This window comes from Wyeomyia smithii, chromosome 3, assembly GCF_029784165.1.
Source record: "Wyeomyia smithii strain HCP4-BCI-WySm-NY-G18 chromosome 3, ASM2978416v1, whole genome shotgun sequence".
In the NCBI taxonomy this organism is placed as follows: domain Eukaryota; kingdom Metazoa; phylum Arthropoda; class Insecta; order Diptera; family Culicidae; genus Wyeomyia; species Wyeomyia smithii.
Genome location: NC_073696.1, coordinates 47,656,888 through 47,682,128, shown reverse-complemented (window position 1 = coordinate 47,682,128; position 25,241 = coordinate 47,656,888). Strand labels below are relative to the sequence as shown.

At 38.4% G+C, this 25,241-nt stretch overlaps 1 protein-coding gene across 4 annotated transcripts in view; it reads right to left on the bottom strand.

Moving 5' to 3' along the window:
- The window catches only part of LOC129733318 (leucine-rich repeat and calponin homology domain-containing protein), a 139,095-nt gene extending 114,484 nt beyond the window's left edge, over nucleotides 1–24,611 (bottom strand). For all 4 annotated transcript variants that reach the window (XM_055695102.1, XM_055695097.1, XM_055695098.1 and 1 more), the window contains exon 1: nucleotides 23,535–24,611. In XM_055695102.1, coding sequence (XP_055551077.1) covers nucleotides 23,535–23,802 — 268 coding nt within the window. In that variant the 5' untranslated portion in view covers nucleotides 23,803–24,611. The remainder of the gene's footprint in view (nucleotides 1–23,534) is intronic.
- Nucleotides 24,612–25,241: the final 630 nt, after the last annotated feature.

Here is a 25,241-nt window from a genome sequence, read left to right as displayed (position 1 = left end):
TATCACACATCGTCTTCTCATCTGCACGGTTATAGCGAAGAATTGCCGTTCCAGCATAACGTTCCTTCTCGTGTGAATGGATGCGTATATTTTTGATGGACAATAGAAGATTAAACCGCATTGCACCACCAAATCGAAGCGTGTGTTGTGAGGGATGAGTTGACAAATGTCATTGGGAATCGATGGGTAGGACACACACACGCACAACAGGCAGTTCTGGAACAGCATCGTCATTTCTGTTTTTAATAGAAGTTAGTACAACAAGTTACAAGCATTACATAAGCACAAAATTGTAATTATTAAGGAACACCTATAAAAAAAAAGATAGTTCTTTGAAAAACTACACCACAAATCGCTGGAATATTTTAGCTATGTGCTCGAATGTTGCCTAGTATTTTTGCCTTTCTAGGTATAGCAATCACTTGCAAATCCGAAAGTATAAAAGTGCTCCAAAGGGCCGAATGGCATATATCACTCGACTCAGCTCGACGAGCTGAGCATTATCTGTATGTATGTATGTGTGTGTGTGTGTATGTGTGTGTGTGTATGTGTGTGTGTATGTGTGTGTGTATGTGCAGATTTTTATTCTCACTCACTTTTCTCAGAGATGGCTGGACCGATTTTCATGAAATTAATTGCAAATGAAAGGTCTTGTTGTCCCATAAGACCCTATTCAATGTCATTGTATTCGGACTCTTAGTTTAGAGGTTATGTATCAAAATGTGAAAATCATAAAACATCATTATCTCACAAACCACACAACCGATTTGAACAAAATTGGTTTCAAATGAACGGGCTTCCCGAAAAACCCTTAACTTTCGAATTTTATAAAGATTGAACTTGGGGTTCAAAAGTTATGAAAAGAAACGTGTTCTGAAGACTGCTTAATCTCACTCATGTCTCTCAGAGATGGCTGGACCGATTTTCATAAAATCAGTATCAAATGGAAGGTCTAGTTGCCCCATAAGACCCTATTGATTTGTTTTGCAAACGGACTATTACTTTTCCTGTTATGTTTAAAAATGTGAAATCCAGCTATGAAAAGGAACATATTCCGAAGACTACTTGGACTCACTCACTTTTCTCAGAGATGGCTGACCCGATTTCAACAAAATTAGTGTCAAATAAAAAGTCTAGCTGCCTCATGACACCCTATTGAATTTTACTGTTTTCGGACTGTAACTCCGTCTGTAATGTACCGAAATGTGAAAATCACGAAACTTCATTACCTCAGAAACTAGAAAATCGATTTGATCAATATTATTATCAGATGAGCGGGCCAGTTAAGGGTTAACTGATGAATTATGATTGAACACGTGGTTGCAAATTTTGGCTGCCCTATACGTTCCCATTTCATTTGATTATAATCGAACTTAAGCAACAGTTATGTATTATATTGTTAATAAAACAACGAAAGTCTATTATCTCAAAGATTACATGACTTATTTGATTATAACTAGTGTCATACGAACGAGTCATCTCTCAAACTTACAAATAACAAACTTCATAACAATTTGATATGTGGCTCAAAAGTTAATGAAAGAAAAGAAATTTAAAGACTATTTAAAAATATACCTGCTTTGATCGATATATGTGGCATCAACATAATTTAAATATGGTATCCTACTATTTGAACGTTTCAAATTCATTGATTTTTTGCGATGTGTTAAAAATCTGCAAATGCACGACGAATCGGCCATAACATATGATCAGAGTCAAATAACAAATCGTTTGAAATGATTGGTTTTATCTAAATAACAACATCCTCGACTTTTGGCTTCTGTACATCGCCTTAATTCTGTATATTTTCATATTGGGTGGTATTCGGTCATTTTCAGCAGATTTCCTGGCATCAATCTAACACCGGAAATACCCATATTGGGAGGTGTTTAGTTATTTTGGTTGTTTTACAGAAAATTAAAGTGGTCGTCTTTAAATTCAAAATGGCGTCCAAGGTCATGCATCATCTCGATTACGGAAATATCCATATTGAGCATTATTCGGTCATTTTCTACTGTTTCCTAGAATATTTCCTAGATAATTTCTAGCCTCTGAGCGTCATTCTGGTTGAAAAAAAAAACCCATTTTGGGTGTTATTCGATCATTTTCGGCTGTTTCCCAGAAACCGGAAGTCGCCAGCCTAGAATCCAAAATGGGGTCTGTGGTCGATTTCATATTTCCAGAAACCGGAAGTTGTCATCTTACAATCCAAAATGGTGCCTGAAGTCGATTATGGAACAAATTTGCAAAATTTGGTTTCATTTAGTTGGTTAGCTCTCGAGATGTGCAGAAATTTGTGTTTCATTTGTATGGAACCCCTCCCTTCTAGAAAAGGGAGGGGTGTCGAACCATTATGGACATATTTGAAACCTCTTAAAATATCCACATGCCAAATTTGAAACCTTTGCTTGGTTTGTTCTTGAGTTGTGCAGAAATTTATGTTTCATTTGTATTCATTATATTCTAGAAAAAGGAGGGGTTTCAAACTATCATAGGAACCTTTATCGGCACCAAAACCCCCTACATACAAATTTTCACGTCGATCGGTTTGGTAGTTTTCGAGCCTATATGGGTCAGACAGACAGACAGACCGGACTGCATTTTTATATGTATAGATTATAACATCAATATTTTGAAACCTTAATAGTGAATATACATTTCTTGGATTGAAGCGTTCATCTAAATTTATTGAAACAAATAAAAGTTTGAATGAGAAAGGCTGGGTCTGACCGCTAGGTGGATTAATTTAGGTTTTTACCCTTCCAAATACCTAATCTGATGCAACTAACAACAGTTAATTACAAAAAAAAACCAAATTTTGAGTGACCACCAAATAATATACTTTATAACTTTACACCCAACGAAGATAGGGAAACAACAGGCAAGACGGTCACCCTAAGCAAATCATTATTTATTCCGTTAAAAATTTCAACCAACGATATTCATATTATTCGACATTGACTAGTGCTTTTCATAAAATAATCCAAACCTTTCCTTTTTAGAGTGACTTTATATTAGTTTTCGCTATAATAAGCACAGTCTCGAAAAAAACACTATTTTACAACGTGCATATGAAATGGACCGACTGTGCTGGTAAGACCTATGAAAGACTATAGCTATTTTCTTTTCTATACGGGACGACGCGCTGCGCAAAAAAGCACGTGTTTGAAGCTTACCGTCCGCTGCGCAGATGGAATCATCACATCGGTATATGAACTATTGAAATCGGAATAGTTGTTTGAGCGCTATTAGCATCTAAAATCTACCATTCCGCCAACCAAAAACGTTACATGTTCAATCCAGTTTTCACAGAATGTACCTTAGTGTAGTGAAGAAAGACGTAGTCCCACGTCAAAAAGCGACTTCCGGTTTCCGAAATACAACCAAAAATGATTGAATACCACCCATTACTGGTATTTTCGGAATCGAATTGATGCTCTGAGATCAAAAATCAACTTCAGAAGTTATTTTTGAATTGAAGATGGTGACTTCCGGTTTGCGGTAAACAGTAAAAATTTACCAAATACCACCCCATATAAGTTATTTCGGAATCGAAATGGTGCCAAGAGACCTGAAAACCATCCCAGACGCCATCTTGAATTCTGAGATGGTGACTTCCGGTTTCCGGAACACAACCTAAAATGGCCGAATACCAATATGAGTATTTCAGGGATCGGGATGATGCGCAGACACCAGAAATAAACTCCAAACGCGATTTTTAAATTCAAGATGGTGACTTCCAGTATCTGAAAAACATCCAAAATTGACCAAATACCATCGCATATGAGTATGATGCCAAGAGACCTGAATACGACACCAGACGAACCAGAAGTCACCATCTAGAATTTGAAAATAGCGTCTGAAGTCGATTTCCGGTCTCAGGGCGTCATTTGATTTTAAGATATACACATATTGGGGAGTACTCGACCGTTCTGGGTTGTTTCCTAGAAATTGGAAGTCGCCTTTTGGAATCAAAAATGGTGTCTGAGGTCGTTATCCAGTCTCTGGACATCATCTCGATTACGTAAATACATATATTGGAGGGTATTCGACCATCTTAGGTTGCTTTCTAGAAACCGGAAGTCGCCATCTTGAAATTCAAAATGACGTCTGGGCCATTTTTCGGTCTATGGACATCATTCCAGCTGCGAAAATAAATATTGGATGGTATTTGGCCTAGTATTTTTCATTGTTTCTTTGGCTTCTAGAGGCCTCTATCTATTCCGGAAGGACCATTTTGAAAGCATATCAACAAAACTATTAGAATGGCTGTAAGATTCCATTCAAAAAATCATGAAACCTAATAATTCTCAGTTTCGGAGCACATCCTCATATCACTAATAATTTTTGAGTATTTTTTGTACAAAAACATCGTTATTGAACAAATTTTTTCATTACAGTTAATAGCACTTAGTGCGTACTTTTGCCCCACAATGAGTTTTCCAACTGGTTTGAGTTTTATGACAAACATCAAAATATTTCCGGCAAAACAAATTCACCCTACAAACCACAATTACACCAGAGTTTTTTGGGCTCTATTGTTTCAGAGTTTCTGTAGTTTCCGAATAGGTCAATCGTAGTTCCCAAAACTAAGAAAATTAGATCAAAACAGCTCAAAACACAACTATCTTCATAGCTTCGCCCCCTTGAAATGGAATCTTATGTGTTTATATGTGTGATTAACTGACGTTATAATACTGCAAATTCATACAATGTTGCCAGTTTATTTTGCTCGTATGCTTTGAAAAGGCCAATGCGTACTTTTACCCCGTGCGTACTTTTGCCCCTCACTACTCTACATGTAGTATATTTACAGATTTAAACAATGTTTCTAATGATGATATTCTTTCAAACGAGAGTAAATGACTTTAGGTCTCATCTCGCATGCTAAAAATGCTGAAAAAAGAATAATAAATGGTGCTATCGTCGTTTTCTCAGACTGCATATTTTGCGAACCCAACAACTGACCGTCTTGCCCAAGAAGCGAACAATTTTTTGGATCGATGTTATTTCCAAAAAAAAATATATTTTCGCTAAACTATCTTCACCCACCTGTTTCAAACATGCTTAATTATACCAATGTCATTGAAAACTATATTTTTATGAAGTTTTACCGCAGCAGAAGCTTCAATTTGACACGGCGAAAACTACTTCACATTGCTTTGCTGTTGAGAGTGAGTTTATTTTGATTATTTCTCAAATAACTAACTGTTGTTTCAATCTACATAATATCTCGAAACTCCCAGAATCCTGTTGGTAAGTAACTGGCATAAATGATTTGTGTTGATTTTAATGGTTTATAAAGCAATGAGCAACGATTCATCATGCCCGCCCTGTCCGTGTTGCCCGTTTCATATTTTTAAATTTTCTACAACTTTTCCAAATACCCCTCTATCTCTAAACAAAAAAGTTAGTTTTTAATTTTAATATATTAAACTTGCTATCAGTTTTGACAATTTTAAATTATCATTCATACAAGCACATTGTTCCGAAAACACCATTAGGTTAGGATAAAGGTGAAAGGCGCTGTGAAATCTAGTTTCACTTTTTGCCTTTTTGGACCACTGTGCAATGGCTCTACTGCACACTCGTAGAACGTTTGTAGCCTTGGTAATGTCCTCGCACCTGCACAATTGAGCAGTAGTGCAGTTTTAAGTCATCTACAACTGTTGACCACAACTCCGGATGTGCCACCATCACCATTGAGTAGTTATTTCTTGATTTACCAGTATGGCATTGAGCAGTGAGAAACATTATCAAGTGCTTCCTTAACAACAAGAAAAGCTGCCAGGGAACTTTCCTTGAATGAATTTTTCAATTTTACCCACTTAAATGTGTAGCGTGATCCAGGCTGATATTGAAGTTATAACGAAACTTCGGGTAAAAAGTTGAGGATGCAGAAATGTAAGAAAAATGTTTTCTTGAGGGCTTTTTCATTTTTTTACATTTTCAAGAATAATTATATCCTTAGAGTTAAAGCAAAGCAAAGCCTTGGTGTTACATTCCGATTCCGAATTTGACCTTCTGTTTTTTATATACAGACTTCGCAGCCGACTGTTTAGTGTACAGGACAATTGTGGGGCTAGCGCTACGATCATACTGACACCAACAGTCTCTCCCAGACCAAGACTTGAACCTACGACAACTGGCTTGTTAGGCCAGGATCATACCTTGAGACCATCTGGGAGATGTTAGAGTTAAAGGTAGTTATTTATCTAAATGCAGTCGTTTTAATTATTCAAAAAGCTCATCGAAGCAAAGAACTGATCTTAAAGCAGCGTTCGGTCGAGTATATAGAATAATTCTAGCCAAACTCGAGAAACTTGGAGTATCATCTGCTCCTGTGCAATGGTTCGGATCTTATTTGATAAATCGAACACTCTGTGTGAGGATAGGAGTTTTGTTTTCTGCGCAGTTCACAAATGTCTCTGAAGTCCCACAAGGCAGCAATCTTGGACCACCACTATTCATGTTATTTATCAATGAAATTTTCCTACTATCGATGACACTAAACTTTTTAAATTCGTGAGAAATATTGCGGACTGCATTGAGCTTCAGCGACTAGTGGATATTTTCAGCCAATAGTATTCCGTAAACTTGCTTTCTGTCAGCGTTCAGAAATGTAGTATCATCTCCTTCTATCGGATAAAAAAGCCAATCTTTCTTGAATCTACTATGTCCGATCAGCTTCTATCGAGAGTGACACAGATTCGAGATCGGGGAGTTATTTCGGTTAGTGCATTTTCTTTTAAACTAAACTACAACGAAATTTTCTGTAAAGCTTATCGACATCTCGGATACTTGTTCAAGATTTTTTAAGTTTTATCTTAGATCGCTGTATTTTTCTCTAGTGTGGTCTATACTTGAATTCTGCTCTGTATTGCGTTTATTCCACAGTTCCTGGATTGCAAGAATTGAATCCGTAGAACTTAAATTCGCAAGATTCCTCCCTCGGCGCAACCTCTCAAATCTGTCAGCGTGCGCTGAACGCTGTCGGCTTCTAGGAATGCGAACTCTTGAGCAGAGACGATCTGAGGTTCAAGCCACAAAAACATTAAAATGCTTCTAGGTGAAATCGATGCCCCGAAAATTCTCGACCATCTGGAGATATATGCTCCCGAACGAACACTCAGATACAGATCGCTACTGAATCTGCCACTGCGTTGGGGCATATGGCGATATGGTCAATTCGACCCAATACGCTTCTTGTCGACCAGCTTTAACACAGTTGCAGATTCTTTCGATTCCAATATTACTGGTGCAGCTTTTAAAAACAGACTTAGTGTTAGGTAATTTGTATGTGATAGTTTGTTGTGTTAGTATTAAGTAGTTTATTGGGACAAATATTCTGTTAGATGGATTTTAATAATTTATAACCAAACCTTAAGGAAAAAAACTGTGTGTTACGTAATTTTAGGTAGGAGGAGTCATATGAAACGTTACCTATGGTAACATAGAGGAAAGGGAGTCTGAAATAAAGATTTTTAGCGTTACGTCATTTGTTTACGACATTATTCACAATATAAAATGATTCAGTGTTTTGACAGCAAAAAGATTTGGTGAATAATTTGAAAGCTTACGTTCATAACTTTTGAATTATCTATCCAATCCTAATCCGATAATATCATAGAAAAATTTTAGAGCTTTTTAAATCTGAAATTTAGTGTCGATTTTATTTTATTTGTGGATTTTTTCTAGTGTATTTTCTTGCAAAGCATTATAAGTACATATGACACGTGCAGGTGTGCTACTGAAATATCTAAGTCTCCTTAAAAAAAATCATAAGTTCAGATCATTGAATTCCGCAAACGTATTTCTTAGTTTCTAGAAGGTTTAAGAGACGCTAGCATTTTTGTCACTTTAGCTCATAGCTTCAATAAATACAGCAGGATTTCAAAAGACATCCATTCGTCGACGACTGGTCGAGTTTGTAGAACATCAGAATGGTTCAAGACACTTAGATATTCTATTAGCAAACCTGCAAGAGGTACATGAACGATGTAGTTTCCCTAGGATACGTTAAATTTTTTTGGTTAAATCTGCACATCATCAAGATCTTTGAAGTAGCTTTGAGGGACACAAAAAATGTGTGTCTCAACTCTATTCAATATAAGAGCAGAATCATTTCAAATCGCCTGGAAATACGCGAAAATTTAATCGACCATTTTTGATTTGAATGAAACTTTGCACACGTATTTGGCTTAGCAAACTGAGCATTTTTCACAGGTGCAGAGATTCTTTACACCCATGAGTTACATTCTAAAAGGGCGTATGCCTTTTGGCATAGGTTTTATTCGAAGCATTGTAGCCCAGAAACCGTTGGTTGTATAGAAAAACTGTCTGAGAATGAGTTGTAGGGAATTAAAAATGCACCATAAAAAAAATATACACTGTACAAAATAATTTTTTTTGACCAAAAAAAAATTAAAATAAACATTAAATTTCAATTTAAAAAAAAGAGTTGAATTTTTTTCTTATTTTTTTTTTTCAAGAAACTTGACGTTAATACGCAACTTTTAAAAAAAAGTCCAGGATGGAGAAATGAAAAATAATTTTTTATGGTAGATTATTTTTTTTATGAAAATTCTAATTTAAACATTTTTCAAAATATTTGTATTATGATGATTTTAAAAGATCTAGAGAGTCATTTAAAATCAAAAAGCTCTTGGTAGTTAACATTCTAAAGGCATCGGTTTTCGAGTTTTTTTAAATTTAAGCTCGATAAATTAATTATATTTCGGAAAATACACGTTTTTCTTAATTTGTCCATGGTTCTCCAGCAAAAACCTTACCTTGAGGACTTTAAAAAAAATCACATTTTTTTGTTTATATAATGAACATTCATAATATTGCATTTCGGACTTTAGATTGACTACTACTGATTCAGTCAAAGTTCAAACGTTTTGGGACGGTTTTCTAAGTTATTTTTTTAACTTAATTCAGTCGTTTTTTACGCAGTTCCATACAAATTAGGAACGTATTTCCCGCGTAAAACACTGACTGTTTTTTTTTTTACCTTCTGTATGCCTGAAGGGCACTGGGTACTGAAATGCCACTGCGACATTCTTGCTGATTGTCTTTTGTGGCGGGCCCCAATTGCTGTGCACAGGTTACGGATTGTTCGTACTCATTGATGGGGTAGAACTGTTTTGTTGTAAACCTGTACCCCAATTAGGTACAACATAGTTGATGAAACTAATGACCTGCTTGGGATTGGAGCTCCATGCTTGGTATGGAGTTAAAAGGTAACTTCCTAAGAAGTTGTACCTAGAGGAAGCAAGACCTTCGCAAGAGCAAAGCAAATGCTCTGAACTCTCTGGTTCAGATTTGCAGAATCGGCAGGTGTCGTTCAACACTACGCCGATTTTCTTTAAATGATAAAAAGCGGGACAGTGTCCGGTGAGGAGTCCCGTGATTATCCGTAGGTCACTACGATTTAGACTAAGTAGCTTTCTGGCGGTTCCAGGGTTCGGATAGATAAACTGTTTGCCTTGTCTACAACCCTGTGCCTGTTGCCATTGGGATACTATTTCTAGCCTTTCCCAAGTTAATAGTTCGCTTTTGATAGCGGAAATGGACGTACCCAGAAACGGCTCGGGACCAATAAACCGCTGAGCTGATCCCTGTCTTGCTAGGTAGTCAGCGTGTTCATTACCCTCCACTCCGCAGTGTCCGGGCACCCAAAACAGAAAAACTGAATTCTGTCGGGAAAGTTCCCGTAGAGTTTCAATGCATTCCCAAACAAGTTTGGAAGCGCATTTGACGGACTTAAGTGCTAGTAGTGCTGCTTGACTGTCCGAGAATATACCGATTTTCGCATGTCTGTAGTTGCGTTGCAGACATATTTTTGCGCAGATATATATGGCATATACCTCTGCTTGAAAAACGGTGGGCCATTTTCCCAGGGAAAACGTTTCCCTGATACCGGGTCCGTATATACCAGATCCCGTTAGGGATCCCATTTTCGAGCCGTCCGTATAAAAATTGACGATGCCAGGTGGAAGATTAGGCCCTCCATTGTTCCACATAGAGCGGTTTGTTTCAATCACTCTATATGGAATATCCATGTTGGACCTAACGTCCATCCAGTCGGAGACTGTGGTTAATAGCGGAGTTAGTTTGAACTCCCTAAGTATGCGAAGGTGGCCGATTTGGTCCCCTTCAAGTATGGTTTTCCTCCTTTGCAACCTTAGAGCGCCAAGCTCTGCTTCCTTTTTCACATGAAGATGTAGAGGTAGTAGGCAAAGCATAGCTTCCATGGCTGCAGTTGGAGTTGTTCGCATAGCGCTGGTAACCGAAAGACATGCAAGTCTTTGAACTTTTTTGAGTTTGGCTTGCGCAGTCACTTCGTTCACCTTAGGCCACCACACTAGAGCAGCATAGGTGATTCTTGGTCGGGCAATGGTCTTGTAAGACCAGAGTGCCAAGTCTGGTTTCAGTCCCCAGGTCTTACCGAAGAGAGTTCTGCAGGCCCAGATCGCTGAGATCGCTTTCTTAGCGGCATGATCCAGTTGTGCAGACCAGTTCAGTTTCTTGTCCAGAATAATTCCGAGATATTTGACTTCATTGCTAAGGCCCAGTCTAACTCCATTCAGTATTGGAGGAGTGATGGAGATCGTCCTTCGTCTGCCGAATGGAATTAGGACTGTTTTTAAGGGGTTTATGTTTAGACCCTCCTGTAAACACCATGACATGGTGGTATTCAGAGCCGTTTGCATTCGGCTCGACAGAGTTGCGTCATCTTTACCTCTGACGATGAGGACGATGTCATCGGCGTATCCAATGACCTCGTAACCAAGCTGTGAAAGCTTGTTGAGAAGTGCGTCGACAACTAGTGACCATAACAAGGGCGAGAGAACTCCTCCTTGCGGACACCCCTTGATCACTGACATTGTTACAGACGAATCTCCCAAGGTTGCTGTGATCACTCTGCTAGAGAGCATTGCGTGTATCCAGTTCCTTGAAGTTTGGTCGATTCCCTTATGAGAAAGAGCCGTATCGATTGATGCAAAGGACGTGTTATCGAAGGCCCCTTCAATATCAAGAAAGGCACATAGCGCCGTCTCCTGATAACTTAGGGACTTTTCAATCAACGTCACTAAGCTGTGAAGAGCAGTTTCTGTTGACTTGCCGCTTTGATAGGCATGTTGGTTCCTGTTCAGCGGGGAGTCTTTAAGAAACTCATCACGGATATATTTATCCATTATTTTCTCCATCAACTTGAGAAGCGATGAAGTCAGACTTATGGGTCTGAAAGTTTTAGGTAGGGTGTTGTCCTTTCTGACTGTATAGAACATAACAAATGACACTGACTGTATAGAACATAACAAATGACACTGACTGTATAGAACATAACAAATATTTATTTCTCATGTAATTTTGGTTTTTATCTAGTACTAGTTAAACATCCCCGACGTTGCCCGGGACAAAGGTTTAAAAATTTACAATCATTTCCTGTTCTCATTCATCCATATTAGATCTCAAAATGGCATCTAGGATTATATTGGATTATTTGTTGTTTTGAGCTTTTTTCAGGAGGCGGAGAACGCCATTTTGGATTTACAAAATGGTGACTGGAGGTGATTAACGACTTCTAATCATCATCCTGATTCGGAAACATCGAATTACCAAGTACCATTTCTCAGGCCATTTGCCGTAAACCGGAAGCCAGTTGGTGGCTTTCAAAATAGCGTCTATGATCAATTTTTGAACACTGGGCATTATTGTGGAAATACTTTTGATCATATTTAGCCTTTTAGGGCTGTACTCCAGAAACCGGAAGTCGCAATCTTGGATTTGCAACTGACGACTGGAGTTGGTTTCTGATTCCCGAGCATCATTCAGTTTTTTAAAATACCCGTATTGGGTTGCGCCTTATTAATATAGGCTGCATTCTAGTCGCCATGTTGGAATTCAAAACGAAGGGAACAATATCAAAAAAAAATCAACTTCGTTGTGGAATTCCTCTTTCTATAATATATAATTCTCTATATATAATCCTCGTCTACTGGGTATATTTTGGTGATTATTTGTTGATTGTTTTTAAAAAAAATTATTGAAAGAAAATGTTAACTCCTATCTGCAAGTTAGTCTAAGATTTGTTATCTACAACGAAACGTTTTTTCAACCGAAAGTATACGATGGTACAGAAACTTTCACGTTTCGGCTGCAATTAAATTCAATATTATCATACCAAATGGGCGTAACCTTCGCAAAGGAAAGTAACCTCACAATCGATGATTTGCAAACCAGCCGGTGGAAACAAAAGACGTCGACGGACCAAACGAAAATATTGCATAAAACTTAACGTCTGGCTTCGATAGCTTTTGCCAACAACTCGTGACAACCTGCTGAGGATGGCTGAACCGGTGAAGGTGTGGTTCTAGGGTGCATGTTTCGAATCACTTTCCTCCTTCCTGCGCCGTAGTGCACGCAAACCAAGACAAGTATTTTGTAAGCAAATGTACTAACTAATATGATCCGTCTCATGACTTTATTGAATGCATGTTGAGCACAGCGTGACTAATTCCTATGTTTGCATGTTCCGCCGGCATATCTAATTTCCTACTAGCACATACTTTGAAATTTAAAAATCATTTGCAATCAAATTTCAATTTATATTTAGCTGATAAACATCTAGGCAGGTTGTATCGAAACCGATGCTTTATTTCATAGCGTAAAATATTATAGGCGGTTAAGTTTAGCTACGAAGAGCTTAAACAGGCCGATTTACTTTCGAACAGCAAAAACAAACATTTACTCGCTACGAAGCAGAGTAGGTCTCAGCTTCCTCTCAAAACGGGGCGTGTATCTAACGTTTTTGAAACTTATTTTTAGGTCTGTTCTGTTGACTCACGTGTGCGTTGCACATATATAGAGCGTTTGTACGTTATGCATTTACATCTTGTAAACGCAACTGCTTTCTGCTGCTTGCAGTGGCCGCGATGAACTGCAGTTTTGAACACAAACTTCACTAAAAATACTCAGTAACTGCGTTCGCAAGCCCAGTGACCTTACGTGGGTTGTGAATGGAAAAAGTAAGTTACAAAATGACATCTAATTAATAATTCAATAGCGAGCATGAGTGCAAATGGACTACGTGAAAAAACCGTTCCAGCTCACAGCTTGGAACTATCAGTCATTACATATCCCAACATCAATACTCAACAATGACCCAAAACCTACTTCTTATAAGAGCCACGCATGTCAAAGAAACATAAGCTGGTACCGTGTGTTCATCCCGTTTTTCTCTCTAAGGCACACCGTCTGCCAAACCAAGGGCATTGAATGGAAAGCAAAAAGTACCAACCGTTTCTTCATCGAATGCCCACAAAGCAGTCAGTGGTAGGTTATCTAAATTTATAATCTACCCAAAGCCTCTGGCAAGCGTCAAAATTTCGCGCGTAAAAGTACAGTGCTTGTAGTATTATACACATTAACACACTTTCCCGAGTTCAAACGATATCTGTTAGTCGAAATTTTCTCGAATCACTGCAAGCGAGACGATTTTCAGCGTTGGTTACAGTTATTAGTGTTCGTTTTTTTTTAACGATCCCTTCTATGCAACGAACAAATCAGAAGCAGTTGGGCTAGTCGAGTTCCAAGAAAACTAACTCAATGAGCAACCCGACTTCAGAACATCGATCCAGTTAGTTTAACGGAACAACGTTTCCAAAACAAGATCACACATCACATCGCGTTCGGCTAGCGTGCAGCAGTGAAATCCGCAACAAAACAGAAAACAACCGCTTTTATTTGATTACATCAGCTTCTCACAACGCGCGCACATCAGAGCAGAGTGATGTCAACTTATGCGACCGCGACGATGATCGCATTCTGTCACGATTCTCTCATTGCACTAATGACGTGACGATAACATCTCCGCCGGGCTGTTCTCGTATGTATGTATCCAACAACAAGGCTGGAATGCTTCCCAGGCTCCGACCAGCAGGCGAGATCTTGCTGGTTGCAAGATCACAATGTAGAACCCAGCCGGTTGCGCGTTGCGGTGCACCCGACAGGACTGATCAGTTTTGACAGTTACTAAACCACGTCAAACCGGTTTCGCTGTCGCACAGCTCCTCGAGAGGTGCGTAAGGTTGTACTGTGGGACCTGACCATATTTGTGATTTGTAGGTCATTGGATTGTCAATTTTTTATCAGATTGGTTCAGATCTGCAATCGCCCTTGGCGAAAAAGAGTGTGTAAAATTTTCAACTTCGCTAATACAGATGTCAGTATAACTATTGCGCGATTTATTTGAAACGTGCAACAACGGAAATCATAACGACTTCAGTTTTTCAAAGCATCGGATCTGTGCGTTAATTTTAAAAATAAAATCGTATCAGCTGAAACTTAAAATGCACCATCATCGACCACAACGGCTTGTCTGATTTATTGTGCAGTCATAAAAATGTTTTCTATGAGGCGAGAAACTAAAAAACTTGCACTGTTACTGAATATACAAAAAATCATCTGCGTATACAAATTTATATGATGCCACCAGAACGTTTTTTTTTTTTGAGGGATAAGCAGATTAGAATTCATCGTGACTGACATGAAATTCGAATAGTTGGCTACTTTCTCGAGAAGTCAGTCCACAGTGGTACGAGAGCTCCAAATCGTGTATTTTTTTTCATTCACTCTCCGAGTACTGGTTCTGTTGACATACTATCTTCAGAAGATATTAAGTATATAAAAAACCTCAGAGGATGACAATGAGTTTTACTTCAAACCTAATAATGGCCGTTAACGGCGGAGCGAATTCTAACTTTTCAGTCTTAAGCTTTAGAGAGATAGTGTCTTCAGCAAAGTTGTAGATGTTTTCACAGAAGAAAAACTTTGCCGAAGGCAATTTTCTTCTAAATACTCTAGTTATGGAGATACAAAGTTTCATATAAGAATAGTTCCTCGAATTGGAGTTTGTTAAATATCTAGAGAACTGTATCATTAGAAGGCAACATTGTTCAGCATATATTTGTATATCATTGAAACACCCAACTTTGTAGAAGACAATAGAATGCCAATGAGATGTATGAAAATAAATAAAGCTTCGAATATCGTTTAGCGGTAGGGCTCAAAAGTTTTGTCTTCTCGAATAGAGTCCCCATGCCAAATTTTAGCTCGATCGGACGTCGGGAACATGTGCCTCAAAGCTGTCAAAGCTTAAACTTTTTGACCGATGAAAATAATGCACAACAGAGTTCATAAATTGTATTTTTTTTTTTGATGCCAAATGTCTTAAAAATACATGAAACGTCGAGATAAAATACGAAAAAAACTGAATTTGAATGAAATACTGAAGACAGTAGTATCCAAACATTCAAATTCGGTTTTTTCCGTATTTTTCTAAAAATGTTGACAAAAATGACCATTCTAATGAAAAATGACTGAGCCACCCTAATGAAATATTTATATCTAACAGTGTCGTACCATAAAATAGGATATTTTACAATACTATTGTGAAGAATATTTCATCGATTTCATTCCAATCCCTAATTTGATATTCAATTCACTCTCCCAGCTTGAAAATTTCTAAGTCCCAGAAATTCGATTATTTTGTAAAAAAAATTTTTCGAGTTAACACCAGATCTCGAAATTTTATGCATTTCTAAGACATTTGGCATCAAACAAAAAAATTCGATATCGACAATTTCATTTCCTGTGCATTATTTTCACCGATCAAGTTGAAACTTTGCCCGCACGTGTTCCCGATGTCCGATCGAGCTGAAATTTGGCATGGGGACTCTATTCGAGAAGACGAAACTTTTGAGTGATGTCTGCTATTTTTGGCTCAAATGTGGAATGGAGTTGTTCAAAACCTAATCATTTTGCCTTTCTCCTAGAAAGGTATAGCAATCACTTGCAAAACCGAAGATATAAAAGTGCTCCAAAGGGCCAAATGGCATATATCACTCGACTCAGCTCGACGAGCTGAGCATTTTCTGTATGTGTGTGTGTATGTGCACATTTTTATTCTCACTAACTTTTCTCAAAGATGGCTGGACCGATTTTCATGAAATTAATTGTAAATGATAGGTCTTGTTGTCCCATGTGACCCTATTCAATTTTATTGTAATCGGATTTTTGGTTTAGAGGTTATGTATCAAAATGTGAAAATCATAAAACATCATTATCTCGAAAACTACACAACAAATTTAAACAAAATTGATTTCAAATGAACGGGCTACCTGCAATACCCTTAACTTTTGAATTTTACAAAGATTGAACTTGTGGTTCAAAAGTTATGAAAAGAAACGTGTTCTGAAGACTGCTTAATCTCACTCATGTTTCTCAGAGATGGCTGAACCGATTTTCATAAAATCAGTGTCAAATGGAAGGTCTAGTTGCCCCATAAGACCCCATTGATTTGTTTTGCAATCGGACTATTACTTTGCCTGTTATGTTTAAAAATGTGAAATCCAGCTATGAAAAGGAACATTTTCCGAAGAACACTCAAACTCACTCACTTTCCTCAGAGATGGCTGACCCGATTTCCACAAAATTAGTGTCAATTAATAAGTCTAGCTGCCTCATAACACCCTATTGAATTTTACTGTAATCGAACTGTAACTTCGTCTGTAATGTACCGAAATGTAAAAATTACGAAACCTCATTCTCTCAGAAACTACACAACCGATTTAAACAATATTGGTATCAAATTAACGGGCTAGTTAAGGGTAAACTAAAGAAATTTATAATGATAAGGCATGTGGTTCAAAAGTTGTGAAAAGAAACATGTACCGATGACTTTTCAAATTCATTCGTTTTCCTAAAGATGGCTGGACTAAATTCAACAATCTTAGTGTCAAATGAAAGGTTTAATTCTCATTTCATTCAATTATAATCGGACTTTTATTTCAACCGTTATGTATTGAATTCTGGAAACAGCGAAAGTCTATTAACCCTTAAATGCGCACGACGTTAAAAAATCATCTAAAAACATAAAATCTTTGTTTAACAGGTTTACTGCTCTAAAACTAACCAATATGCATAAAAAAATTGAAAGATTTACTTTTAAATGTGCAAATATTACCATGTTGTTTTTAAACAACACTGTGACTTTATCACAGAATAAAGTCGAAACAATTACTTTTGTTAACAGTAACTTTAAAATTGACCTTTTGATAGTATAATTACTGACAGACATTTCAGTAACCACTAACCTTATTTTAAAATATATTTTCAAAGACAGTCAGCACCAGTCGGAAATCTCGATCGGATCCTACACCTGTGCACATCTGCCCTTCGTATATCACCTTCCAAGATTGTTGAACAGGAAGTTCGAGACCCCATCCAATGCCACAAACTTGGCCGAAAAGTCGTCCGCTGTCCTGACGCATGATGTAAAACCGTCAAGAGTCGCATCCATTTTGTTGGAAAATCATGTTCAAGCATAGTCTCACAGCTCGTTGGGTTTTACTGAATCGTACACCGCCTTGAAGGCCTTGAAGATTTGTGTGTAAATTGTGATTCCGAGAGTTGCCGAGGCTAGTGGCTAGCGTGCGATATTGTTCGTTATGCCTCGATAGTTTCTACAGTCGAGTCTATGTCTCTTCTTAATTGCACTTTACAGTCGCTCTTTCCCGACTTTGAAAAGTTCGGCAGGTAAGTTCAGTATGTATTCCCAGCGGCTATGTGGATCTCCAACTTTCTGCAAGCTTTTTTCACGTCGCCCAAGGATGACAGCTTGTCCATCCTCCCCAATTAGTTTCCTGCACCACTTCGAAGTGTTGTTTTCAACGCCTGGTCATCTGCGACAGATCGGTAATCAGGTTCTCTGCCGTCACACATGGCAGGAACTGGCATTGCTCTATAGAAGCTCCTCGTACCGTGCCTGGCGAAGCAATGTTCCGCCTCCGCAAGCTTTTCGGTTATTGAAAGTTCAAGGTGAAACGGTACAGGAGCCTGTCACTAGGCTTTTGCTATCCCCGCTGCTCAATCGCAAAAAACTCCACGAGCCCTCAGGGTCGGCTCGTCCATAAGGAGAGGTCAAATTGAGGAAAGGAGAAGAAGATCACTTGGTTTTAAACTAGTATATTTGGCACGGTAATTTTTCCCTAACGTCCCTAATTCCCTACTCTATATTTTACAAAACTGGACTTACGTGATATATGTGTGTGTGATAGTGTCTGGGCCCGCCGTCTGTCACTGCTCCATTGCCGTCTGTCGCTCGGAGGTCACCGTCGCCGCTGTCCCGTTACGTCTCCGCTGTTTCTATGCCGTCGCCGCTGCTTCTCGCCTACGCCTACTCTCGTTCCTGCTGGTGCCTTGCCAACACTACTGGGTTAACGTTGGGCTTCGTCGCTGACAATAGCCGCTCTGCCGACTGGTAAACGCCCCCACCTGGTCTTTTAAACACTCCGACTCGATGTAAGTGGACCCACGGCACCAAACGGGTGCGATCTCTGCCAATAGCTGCCAATATATTCGCTCCTTTCCAGCACACAACAATTGTTTGCCGCGACGAAACGATTGCTTTTATCTCGCGGATTAGAGCCGTATCGATTTAATTACGTTGCTCTACAACTTTGCGTTGTTGTGTGCAAAACGTGGTTAACGGGTTAACGTGGTAAAAACTGCGGCTGTAATATGTGCGTTCGACAACTAGCACGGTCCAATCCCTTCTGCCAATGCTGCCTAAGGACTTTCTCGATCACCCGAATTGCCTTCTGACTCTCCCGGAACTTGCCTTCCGAACTCCTTTGCAGGCGAAATAATTATAGTTCAGTGTGTTGTGCTGTGTATGATATGTGTACCTTGTCAGGGCTGAACACAATCCCTGCCGTGTGTGTAGAGTTCATCAAGATTAAATCGCCGTGCCATCTCCCTATATAGCTATTCTGGATGTCATATTTGGGTATACTTTTTAATTTGATTATATTTTTATTTTCTTTATTGATTTAATTTATTTTTATTTCTAGCTAGCTGTTAAGAGTGATCTTCAACCCATGTTTTGTTTTTATGACGTAATTTTGGGCTACGTAGAGCATTGTGACAGGCTATGAAAATAACAAAAGGTCACAAGCCAGAAATGGCCGACTTCAATTTCTCAAAGGCACAAGGCACGTATAAAAGGTAATGCATCACTAGTGAAAACACATCCTCATGTTTGCATCACCTCAGCAAACATACGGATGTTTGCAACATACAAACATACGGATGGATTCACAGGTGATGCGTTACGTTTTTCCGAGTTTTGTGCCTTTGAAAATTCGAAGTCGGCCATTTCTGGCTCCTATACCGTTTTACCTTAGTTTGAGATTGATGTATTGTTGTTTTATCCCTTTCCGATCGAGCCCACAGGTAAAAAATGACGGATAACAAAACCTAAATCGGAGCAATTCCTATATAAAAACAATTGCTTGCTCCGGTTTTTCAATTTTCGTAGCAGCTGCGATGTTGACACTAGCGTTGTGAGTAATAAAACTATGGATAGGACGCTCAACAAGCGAGAGAGAAGATTTTGTTCACCTTCTACTTACGCAATTATATGAGCCCAGTCGGAAAAGGTTATAAACTTACGTTAGAATATCTTTAACAGCGCATTCTAGAGACGTTTTTCTAGACTTAAGAAACCTTTTCGAGAACATCAAACTTAACTTAAAATTTTTTTTTAGACATTAAAAGATTTTACAAGCATTGTTAAGCTTAGTTTAGTATGATTCAAAATTTTTGGAAACGTTATAATTTTGATTTTTTTTTCATTTCAATGATTTTATGATAAATTTTAATTTATTCAACTTTTTGTTTTGTATTTTATTTTCGGGTTTTAGAAGCACTCTCCAACGATTTTATGCTAAAGGATAATTTTCTTTCTTCCTTTTTTTTTCCTTAGTTAGGACATTTTGTTTTCACAATTTAACGTTTTTTGTAGGTTTAAGTCATGTTGGATGCGTTTTCATTCACCTTTTCTAAGGTTAAGTACTTGGGACTAATTTACGACAAAAACATATTGTATACTACAAGCAAAGTGCATTAAATATACGAGATTTTTATAACCTATACTTTGTTTAAGGGGGGACCCCACTCTGGAAGGTTGAACAATAATGAATTTTCGTGATTTTTTTCCGGATGTTTAGAGAAGGGTGAAGTGTAGGGGTATTTAAGGTAGATTTGAATCTGTATATTGGATGTCGTGGACTATATTTAAGTGAATATTATGCTGTTGACTACGTTTTTTACGAATCCATGTTTTTTCAACTGGTGGTAAGTTTTTCTCAGCATTTACTGGACCGATTTGGCTGAAATTTATTTCTAGCATGTAGAAATGGATTATCTAACTTGTTACAATATGTTTTAGTCATATTCTAACAACACAATTCTGTAGGCTTGGTCTTAAAGGGTTAGACTAGCTGACTTCCTCTGACTTGTTGAATAGTTCTTTTTCAAATTTTTTCATCGTTCCTGGACGATTTTCACGATTTCAAGTAAAATACCTTTTTTGCTATTTTGAGTTCTAGAAGCACTCATTTCATTTTACTTTAGAGCCATTTTTTTCGAATTTTCCGCAAATGAAAATGAGGTTTACTTCTTCTAACCTTTAAGATGTCCTCAACATTCGAAGATAAATTTTTCTCAATTTTTTTCAATGTGAAAAAGGCGACGCAGAGAGAGAAATGCAATGGGCCACGAGACCTATTCGTTTATTTAGCATTTTGTTTTGCTGCTCCAAAAAATTCTTTTTACTGTCGCATTTTCTGATCTAGTAAAACTTTTTCGATAGCTTGAATCCAAATCCATATTGTTTTCCATTTTTTTTATTAGAAGAGTTGCGAGAAGCGAGCGACGAGGCAACCCAACGGGGGGAATCAGAATTTCACCCATACCACCACCCATCGGTAGCGAAAGACGGGTTCAGTCAAAGGCCGTGCGAGATCTTAGTGGAAGCCAGAAGCCATCGAGGTGGTGGATCGGTTCATCAAAAAATAAAAAAGACCGCTGCTGACCTGGATATGGCGTTCGGGACTGCCCACATCACCATGACGAAAGACCTGGGATATACACTGTACAAGAAACGCAAGGTTCAGGAGATACCGGAAGCAACAACGAAGAAAAGGCTGGACAGAGCCAAACTGAAAGTTTCGTAGCACGCTGGCCAGGAGTTCGTGTTTTCAAATGAGAGAAACTTTGTCTTGCAACAATCGCAAAATGTCCAAAATGATTGGCTAAATGCATGTCGTGAAGGTTCTTAACAAATTTCTCATTAGAAATTGACTCAGAACAAAAGATATTCTTTTCATTATTCAACACATTTTTAAAGTGCATTCGAACTTATTTAACACCCTGTATTTACACTACTTAGTTTTTTCTCTTTCTTTTGGCCATAAGAAACAATTTTTTTGGTAATGTTAGGCTTGATTTGTAATCATTTATCTACTAGTTTCACCTTTCCTGTCGATTTTTAGCCCAAATTGTAACCATTTCATGTTTTCGTTGTCTTATGTTTGGCGGATCAACATCCAAAGTTTAACAATTTTATGCTTCATTGGATAAAATTTTCATCTCTCCAATTTCTAGTAGAAGTTTTTGATGATTTTGAATTGAAAAAAAAAAACAATTTATTTCAAAAGTATTTCCGGAGATTTTCAATCTAATTGTTTTTGACTTTTTCTGGTTCTTTAAAACATACTTAATCTAGGTTATTATTTCAGCTTTTTAAAGCATATTTTAAAATTAAATTGGAGCTTTTGTGACTGTTTCGTATATTTCAACGATTCAAAGCTTACTTTGAGTGCCTTTGAAAATTCGTAGTCGGCCACGTGGAGATTCATCAAAATCTAGCGATTAGTTTAAGAATCGCTAGTTTGCTCTCCACCCTTTCAATCGACCGTTAACAGAAACGCGATAACAGCCGGTTCAAGCGCGCGCGGAAAAAGGTTACCGAAGTCAAAGTCGAAAGCCGGCTCGAGTGAATCCACCGGAAGAACGTCGATTGTGCAAAATGAGATCATCGACAGTCGCGGCATATGGTCTTGCTATTTGTATATATTCATCGGGTTCAAACCCTTTTCATCAGGAGAAGCAGATTATCGTTGGAGCACATTTCACCGAGCTTCCCATGGCACACGATAACAAAATACGGAGAATGTTGGCGCAATGATTCACGCAATAAAGATAGTATACCGCAAGCCGTAAGTATCGTAATCAGTTTCTGGTTTTTGTTTACGTTTGGATTCATTCACAATCTGTCTAGTAGTCTTTATCAGTTTCTGTTTTTTTTTTTTTATTTATTGATGCAACCATTTTTTTACAAGCGATCTAAAACAAGAGCACTGCTGGGTGTGGACAACTGCTTCGACACATTTTCGGATCCAAACCAAGCTGGGATTAAGTATAAATTTATTCGTCCGCCCGGCGAGAGCGAGATCATGAACATAAATAAATAAAATCCCACACATGTCTACCGCGTTTCGAATTCAAAAGTAACCAATGGTAGTTTCTCCACCTCCGTCCATTCTACAAACAGTGACGTTCCGAAGCCGATCAAACAAATGAAAATTTTCGTAGGCATTAGAAATCGATTGATCTGATTACTGAATAAGCAAAGACCTGCGTCGCTTTTAACGACATTTCCATAAGAACTAAATCAAACAACTCACAAGCTATGAGAATATACTTTATTTCAAAGCTAGGCACTTCCATTGGCCAATGAACCGCAATGACTAGCGCGAAACGAGGGCTGCACCAATTGAACGATGCAGATCCAGAGTCATTAAAAATGAATCAGTTTCTGTCTGGCAGCGCAGAAGCCGTCAGAAGTGCTCGTGGGAAACGACTTTGTATCCAGGAACTTTCAATAACTACCACTAGATTTGCGATTTGTTATCAACCTGAATAGATGCTATTGTCTATTCCAAACCCTAATACCAGAAACTCAAGCAGTCTCGAGGATAGCAATACAAATCACCGACATCATCCTTTCATTACCGTCATGCTCATTTCAAAAGACAGGTAATAAAAACAGCGTTTGGAGCAGTTTTCCGTTTTCTCGTCTGGCCACTAGACTTGCACCTGCTTTCCTCATAGCAATTCATTTGTCCATTCAGTTTTCAGTTTCTACCAACGAAAGAACCATTTTTTCAATTGCATTGCAAGATTTGAGAAATTGAACACAAACTCGTAAAAAACTCCTAGAATATTTGTACATATATGACACGACTTCGTACGATGTTGTATGAAATTGCTAGTAATAAAATACAATAAGAAGAACATAAACTAAAAGGATGCTTTTCAAAGACAATGTTTGTTGCTTGGAAAACTTTTTTCCAATCTGTAAAAAATCCCTAACTTGCAATAACTTTTAGTACATCATTTTTAGCGATTCATGAAGGTGTGAATTTGCGTGAAATGCCAACCTCATTACTAATTCATTTCAAAAAAGTTGAAGTGAATAGCTTAAGAAGAATAACAAATACAAGTTTTGTTTGTAGTATCAATATCAAGCAAACTTTTGGTGCTCCTTTCTCAATAACTATAACATCTTTTGTTATTAATATAACATCACATAGAAGACAATAATCCCTAATACCAACCTGCAATGACCGTATCGCTGAGATTGTACTTCCCAGCCGCCTTCGGGAAATCTTTCAGCTTCCTTCCGCTCAGTTTCAGCTCACCACTCATGTTGGCATCCTCCAGGATGCGCTCGAGCGACCGCGTCAGCTGACTTTGCATGTGTCCACCGGCGCTGCCGTGCATGGCGACACTTCCGGTACCGACCGAGCCGGACAATATCGACCCGGACGGTGATGTCGAGAACGGTTGACTGTTATTCGCAGTTTTCAGACAAACGACGGCCATATTACACTCATCTGGGATCACAACCTTCTTTTTTTTTTTGCTTGCCTTCCGTTTACACTCGGGGGTCACACCCTCGCTCGAATGCGACTGACTGTCTTCTCGTTGCGCCTTCTTTCCTCCCCCTAGTGTGCAGCTGTTATACTTTGTTCTCAGCACTGGCAGAACGACTGCCGAAGCCTAGCCGACTTTGCGACTAGCTAGGATAGAATCGATTTCCTGGCACGACCCCCAAATTCGGCACGCCAGTTTCGATCAATTGTGATCGTTGCTCCGCGCCGTATAATAGCGACCGGAAATAATCACCTCCTCTACACAATAAATCCTACACACTTCTTACTACTTTCTTCCTTCACTTTCTTTGTGATAGCTTGTTAATAATTTCTTCATACACTAGTTAAAAATCACCCGCTGAAACCTGCCTCAAAATTCTAATTTAAAATCACACATTTTCATTTTACTGCTTTCCGTTTCAAAACCACTCACACCACAACGAAACCGAAAAGCTTTGCGGCGCCGACCCTTGGCTTGCTTGTTGACTGCGGTCCGGAAGGTACACTTTCTTAATCAAAAGGTTCTAATCTAAGCGATGGTGGCGGCAGCAGCGAATAAAACTACACGAACTGAACCGTACACAGCTAACCGAATCGAAGTAAAAAGGTATACATGTTATGTTTCAGCACATACGCAAGCACACGCAAATAACGGGATACTTTTTAGAATGGTGGAGACCGAAATTTGGATATTCTGCTACCTTTTTTAACTACACACGCACGCAATTCAATCGCACAGGTCAACACTGCACGGTGACTCCCAACGAACTGCGATGGTGATGCAAAGGACTAGCGGTGAGAAAGGTTTGACTCCGGGTGAGCTCAATATGCTGAACAGAGAAAGAAATCAAACGCGAAACGTTGCCCGCCCGTTCCAACGCATGTTTGATTCTCACGTTTGTTGTTTATTTCCTTTTCGATTCTCTCATTCTCACGCTCGTTGAGATGCGAGATGCGCAACATCAAACTGACAGTTCTCAACCCAGTAAAAAACGTATTATACCAGTATGAAACGAGTGCAGGCTACAGAATCAACTAGGGGAGGACTACCGTCGAAATTTTGCCAGCCAATCATAGATTCATCATGGCATCAAAATTTCATTGAAAATGCATACACACAATATTAGATATTCATTGAAAGTGTACATTGTACTGAAAACAAACGTTAAGTCTTGTTTTATTTCCATGTTTGACATATATTTTCGAAAAAATCAATGGAAATTATGGGACGTTTACTCTATTTCAGTTTTTTGAAGTAGAATACTTCTCTCAGGAAGTTCGGCTACATAGGGATGTGAAATGAAAATCTAAAACCGAAAAAAGTGAAAAATATGTCCAATTTCAAATGCTAATAAATCGTTTAGTATTCGATGGACTTCCCTCGTTCTT